The 6,828-nt window shown below is 41.1% G+C and overlaps 1 protein-coding gene across 1 annotated transcript in view; it reads right to left on the minus strand.

The window, feature by feature from the left end:
• The window catches only part of CASR (calcium sensing receptor), a gene marked incomplete at both ends in the record, with an annotated part of 43,332 nt that extends 36,789 nt beyond the window's left edge, over positions 1-6,543 (minus strand). The window contains one exon of the mRNA XM_082052822.1: positions 6,359-6,543. Within this exon, the coding sequence (XP_081908948.1) occupies positions 6,359-6,543 (185 nt within the window). The remainder of the gene's footprint in view (positions 1-6,358) is intronic.
• Between the last annotated feature and the right edge of the window lie 285 nt (positions 6,544-6,828).

Consider the following 6,828-nt stretch of genomic DNA (forward strand, 5'->3'; position numbering starts at 1 on the left):
GAGCTCTGAAATAACGTTTCAGAGTGAACAAGGTGGTGAGTGTTTGTGCACAAAAAAAAAAGATGTGCCAGGCACACCATGCTGTCTCGTGCAGTCAGTAATGGTCACTGGGATAAATAGCAGCAAGGAGGGGTTTTGTGACACCCCTTAAAAAGCTAAATGTGTTTACAGGTATTTTTAATTAAAATCAAAATAGGATTTGAAACGAGGAACTATATTAAGGCTCCTCATGTAAAAGAGAAAAATCTGAAAGCATTTTCTATATTTAAAGAGAAGACTGCTGAGAAGCCAGGAAGTTCAAAGGCACCACTGTACCACTGTGAAAAACTTCACACATTCAAGTATGTGTAAAAGTAAATTTAAGCTTGCTCACATTAAATTACGCAGGTGGATTATGACAAAGAACTATTTTGCCTTCTTGAGAGCAATTTGACTTAGTCTTTTTTAAATGCAGCAAGGTGGTATCTTCAAAAGCAGTGAGAACTGGACTGTCAGAGAATGTGCTGCCATTTCATTTCGTAGATGCAGACTAAGGCCCATGATGCACAATTGCTTTTATTTTCTTTTCTGACATATGTCCCTGATGAATGTTTATTTACAGTGTAAGGCTTATACTTCAGGTACTTGAGTTTGGATTGGTTTTATTTTGGAGGGGAAAGGAGGGCAGAGGGTGTTTTCTGGGAGCTAGATTCCAAAATGTCTTTGAAATACTTTTGATAATTTACCTCAAATTAGGCTGGGCAGGAGACCTACAGTTCTCTTCAGTTGCACCTCTGCTGATAGCAGCATCATCAGGTGAGGAGAAGAGGATCAGATGGGATGGAGACAAACACACCTTGCTCTGTCTTCTCTAACACATGATAGAGCTTCAGACAAGGTCTCATCTTGTTAACTGATAGAGTGTTGTATCAGTACTGTACAAGAGCTAAGACAGATATGGTCAGATGAAGGCAGTGCCACTACAATAGTCTAAATGAAGCAAGATTTCATGATTCCCTCAATCCCTGTGAATTATCCTGTGTGGATAAATTCTCTCCCATTGTACTGTAAGACCCCAGCAAAGGGCTGCAGATAGGCTCCTCTTGGCTTGCCTTGTGCATGTCTGACAGGTAAGAGCAGACTTTGAACCTGGCAGCAGGTTACACTGATCCATCTGTCTCCTGTGTGATGCTGCTGCTGTGACTAATATTACTGATCACTGGAATGCTCTGTAGAAATTCGACCAGTCATTTCCATGAAGAAACTGCAAAGGATTTGCTAACAGAACCAAGCTTTTCATTAGATTTCCAGAAGCATTCCACAGCTACTGATACTTTCTTGGTGGAAAACAAGCATCGTCCAAAACTTATTTTCTGACTTATTACTTTACAGGCATGTTGGCATAGCCTTGTATTTTAACAATTCTGAGATGTGGTGCTATTAAAAGTGGCCATTAAGCTCTTAATAAGAGCTTAATGTAAATAATTAGTGTCCAAAGTACACTCAGTTCTTTAGCCTGTTCTCCCACCTGTAAGAGTATGCAACCCACTGATCTTTCTATTCCCAGGCAGGAGCACAAACAGGGAAAGAGAAATCAGAAACAATTCCTTCACAAATCCTCGCCTTAATCTTCACATCTCCAGGGGTCACAGGGTCCAATTATCTTTGCAGTGACCTAGTTTGCTACATAGCAAACTAAAGAGATCTCACTGATTCCTGAAGGTTTCTTTCTGTTTGGTATAAATAGGTCTATGCAGGGGGTCTCAGGATGGCCTAAATGTCTCTAGTCAATGTTACAAAGTAAGGGCATATAATTTAAGAGATGCAAGATCACTGCACGGTTTGAGCTCTCTGTAGCTCATTTGTCTGCTTTGGTTTGAACAGCTCGTACAGTCTGGATCCAGCAGGGAAGCCAGTCCTGATCCCTGTTCGTCTCCACAGAAGAGCAATTCACAGCCTCATGTGAATTCATTACCTTCATGTATCAAAACTACACTAAAAGCAATAGAATATGAAGGAAAAGAAGAATCCCATCTTGGACACGTACATTTATTCAAGAATGGTTGCAAAGCCTGCATATACCTCTTGGCTCACACCAGGACTTCCCTTTCTCTCGTGGTTGTATGCACATACTAACTTCTCTGTCCTCTGTAGATTTCCAGTATATTCATTACATATTATTGCTGCTACAACCACTGCTATTACTAAGCTATGCAAAAGGGACACCTTCAGTCATCTGTGGGATTCCTGCAGTCAGTAGGTATAATGAGTTGTTTACCATTCTTAAAAACAGGGGCTATCCGTAAGGGGTACTATGCAAACCAAAGAATATTAAAAAACAAAACAAATGAACAAACAAACCCACAAAAACCAAACAGTGACAAAAAAACCCCAAACCAAACAAAAATGATAAGCAAAAACCAAACAGAAGGTGGGTGGAAAAGAAAAAGGAAATAATCTGGCTTTAGGGAAGAAGTTCTAAATATCATGTTACGCATTCAGTTCTGCAGTGGGATTAGCAAATACATCCACAAGGGGTAGAACCAAAATTATCTGTTCTCTCAGAAGGACGGACAGACTCAGTGAGCTAAAGCATTCCATACCCACGCTCTGTTAAGTCCTGCACTATAACATCGCGACAGTGTCTCACCACAGTTTGACAGCCTGAAAGCTACGTGTCACCATGTGGGACCTTGGCTAGATTGCTGATCAGAATATGCATTAAAAATTATGAACTAGTGACAACATGTTTGCAACACTGTATCCCAGCTCAGTAAAGCGACGTCCTCACTGCCAACAGTCCTTTACAGTAAGAGGAATCTGTGGGTATCACCCATCTGTGCAATAATGCTAACAATAATACTAATGATACCACCACCACCACTACTGCTAATCTACCTGAAATCAAGAACGTACGGAGAAATCAGGTTAAGAATAGACCTCTGTGGGTGCTGACAGGGAATGGGGGTCAGGGGCTGCTTGTGCTGTGCTCAGCCTCTGCCTCCACTGCGCACATCAGATATGCATCTGCAAATGTTACACGGAAAGTTGCTGCCACAGCACCTGAGGCATACAATGACAGAAAGCGTATTTATATCATTTATATAATTTACTTCATTGCTTAAACAATAAGCCATGTAAGTATTTCTGAAACAGAGGTAACGGAATTGCTCTCCTATCTGACATTTGGTGAGGCAAAATAATGAGTAAGTTTTCACTCTACAACTCGGTGCTTAAAGCGTAAAGATGCATTTTCAGTAGAATCAGCACAAAAAGAACAGAGAACACATCTTTACTGTTCCCTTTTCCTTTCACTGCTGAATTATGTATATAGCTTTCCAAATAATCATGTGAAAGGTATGCATGGTAGGTCTAAGTCAGTATGCATGCCAAGCTGGGGAGAAAGGTGCCATGCCACAAGAGTATGACAACTGTGAAAACTGAAAAGTGGAGAAAAAACTGTCCTACACATTTTGAGAAGCCCTGTTTGGGAGAAAAGGTAAGGCACTGACAGCTAAATGTGTGGGAAGATACCCAAACAGCACAGATCATGTTGAACAGTCCTCAGAAGAAAGGAAAGCCCCATTATCTTGAATTGTTTCGTACTGAACTCTGGAAGAGACAAGGGCAAACCACCCACAGAGTTTCACTGGGACCCTTAGGTCTGTTCTTGGTTTCAAAGCAAGGAGCTTGTCGTGTGGTCTGATGACTTTTTGCTGTTGCCACCTAATGTAGGAATATGAGGAAAGAGAGAGGATTACCCACATAGTCCGAGGGTGACCTAGGTCTAATTTTCTATGTTATATGAGACATATTTTGCTATGTAAAAAAGAGATTAAAAGCTGTACACAACCATCTAAAAAAGGTATAAAACTGATTAGCCTCAGCTTTGAAAAGATACAGCAGTGCTGGAGAAGGCTCAGAGAAAGTCAACAAGGGCAGTCAAAGGTATGGAACAGATTTTGGTTTGACCATGTACAGCCATGCTTATGGTCCTCTGGTGGATTGCCCACCCCATAAAATTTTTTGACACTACAAGACTGGGAAATTTACTTTGGAAAGGAACTAGAGACTTTTTTTTTCCCCCAGAAAATATGAGTTTGCTCATTCCAGACTAGCCACCTGCCCAAAAATGAGGAAAGTCAAATATTATAACAAAGACTCTAACTCACGACTTGAAGACAATGTACTGGGCTCTTAGGTCAGCATGCACAACCCCACCCCAAGCTACTACCTAATTGTGCAGTCCAAAACCAAAAAGACCACTATGGTTGTGTTGAGAGATCTCTGTATAAGTCCAGCCAGGGGAATTTTCTGACTTAAATTCTGTTTAAAATAGAAAATCCTTTCAGAAAAAAGTATCTACTCTCCATTTAACATGTACCAATAACAAGGAGTACTTCGTAGCACATAAACTGCCCCATGGATTAATTACCTTCATCATTAAAATCTGATGACCAGTCTCAAAAAGCCTTCCCAACCCACCCTGTTTTGAATTAAAACTTTCCTGGAAATGGGCATTTTTTGGTAAAGGCATGCAACGAAGGAACTTCCAGTCACCTCTGGTCCAGTCATCCCCTTGTTCCTATGTAGCTGCTGCTACTACTTCTGCAGCTAAATTTCTGCCTTTCCTTAAGTATTCTCTCTCCTTTAGCATTATGCTATGAACTCACAATTTATCCATTTCCTTGAAGGAGTGCAGCAACTCCTCTCTTTTGCACCTGCAGTGTCTTGGCGCAGGGGTAAAAGGAACACAGATTTTACCCACGCAGATTTCAGGTGGAGGATGCCCTTTGACAGATCAAATGCTACCAGAAGGATCTCCCATTGTGTCCTTAAAACAGCTGGTCTGGCTTGTCAGGATTTGCCTGTTGTCTGTCAGCCATGCACTTGTAGTATTTGTGGGGGAACATCCTCCTGTGATCCACTCTAATAATGTGACTATGTCAAGGGAGTCACTGAGGCTGACCCAGCGCTGACAGAAATGAATGCTGTGTTCAGTTCGCAAATATCTGTGCTGTCCTGCCTGCCACATGGAGCAGGCAAAGAAGAAAATGGAGCTGAAAACACCGATTGCTTTTCAGCATTCTGCCTTTAGAAAGTGGCATCTGGGAGAGAAAATAAATGCTGAAACAAAATGAACAAGCTTCTTGCTTCATGAAGTAGACATTCCACATACATTGAGTTCATTACTTTTGTGTACACGCACAGAAGAAGCCAAAAGAAATCCTGCTTAATTGCGCTTCTTTCTGTGTGCTCCCTGTGAGAGCATCTGGGGCTGACCTCACAACCTAGATGGATGTGTCCTGCTCAGTGCTTCACTGGGAAACCACACCTGGAATCTGTAAGCATAGCAGGAATGCTTTCAGCCATTCTTCATTACCATCTGCAACAAAACTGTGCCAGATTCCCAGTATAGGATGAGTGGTCCAAGTAACTCCAGACATACAATTTTTCGCATATGGTTACTGAAGAGGTCCCATAACACTGAAGTGTTTTCCCATGCATGGTCATAACAAAATTCCACATCAATTTCTTATATTTTGTTTATATGACTTTTCAGTTGCAATCCGTTTCTGTTATGCTTTCCAATTGTTATGTCTATTACATGCAGGGTTACAAGGTTAAAAATTCCTCATGTTTCATCATAAAACTGGGTAGGCTTTAATAATAAGAAAATTTGTTTTCATGTGCATTTCTCCCTCCACGGTTAACTGCCAAGGACTTAAGACAAAGCCTATATGCACTATTTATACAGAAAACGACTTCGGGTGAGGAAAGCCCGAGTAAGGAGTTCAAGTGTGGGACTTTGTAAGGGTTCAGTGGGATTTTAAAAAGCAGTGACGTATCTCACTTTCACCTATCCACTTGTTTAGGCAACAAAACAGCTTGTAAAGTCTTAGAAGATGAGAGGCAGAACTGGGAAAAAATAAACAAACAAACAAAAAAACAATCAACACAAAACCCCACAGATTTTTTTTTTAAGCTATTTTGCCATGCATGACTGTAATCAAATTAACTTAAGGGCAATATGGTTTATTTTCCATCCTTCTTCTAGGAAAGCGTATTTTCAGTTACTATTCAAATGTGTACTGTGAATGGCCAGATAGATCGGCATATTTGTGGTGTGGTAGCTTTGGGCTTTACAAAGATTGCCCTCTTTTACTGTCCAAATATTGTTTATGTTACTGTTTAACATATGTACTTCCTGTCTTACACACTTGTATTTTCTGTTATTTACACCATACCTTCCCATTGCCTCTACACACATCACATCACAGACCGTATTTACACAGTGTATAGCATGTCACCTGGAGTCAAGAAAGGTCAAGGCGTCCCCACCAAAACTCTTTATTTTCTCTCTTTTTTTGTGGCTTACCTTATACACTCCCCTGATTCTGGTCTTGATTTTAGATCCTGGTCTTTAGCAGCCACTCCAAAATGAATGGGAAACAGTCCTCCGAGAATAATGTCTCCCTTCTTCTGTGCCCGTTGGTTTGGCCCATAGGCAGCTGTGTTCCAGGTAAATAGCAAAAGAACCAAGCAGCAGCTATATAAAGTCATTGTTCCTCTTTTCACCAGGGGGTTATAGGATGCAAAACTGGACAAGGTGATGTAAGAAAGCAGACTTTGTAATGTCTAAGCTTTTTCTTTCCTTAATACAGCACAGAGAGGACTTGGGACACATGTCTGCAGGGAGATAGGCAACAGGGTGGGAGCCACAGTGATGGTGCTTCTCCCTCTGTCTTCTCCATTGCAGAACAACAATTCAGCAGTTCTTCTTTCTTCCTAACCACAGCATCACGGGCAGCCCATCTCTGAGAACTGCAAAACAAAGACATTAAAAGT

Source organism: Streptopelia decaocto (assembly GCF_964273445.1).
Source record: "Streptopelia decaocto genome assembly, chromosome: 1".
In the NCBI taxonomy this organism is placed as follows: domain Eukaryota; kingdom Metazoa; phylum Chordata; class Aves; order Columbiformes; family Columbidae; genus Streptopelia; species Streptopelia decaocto.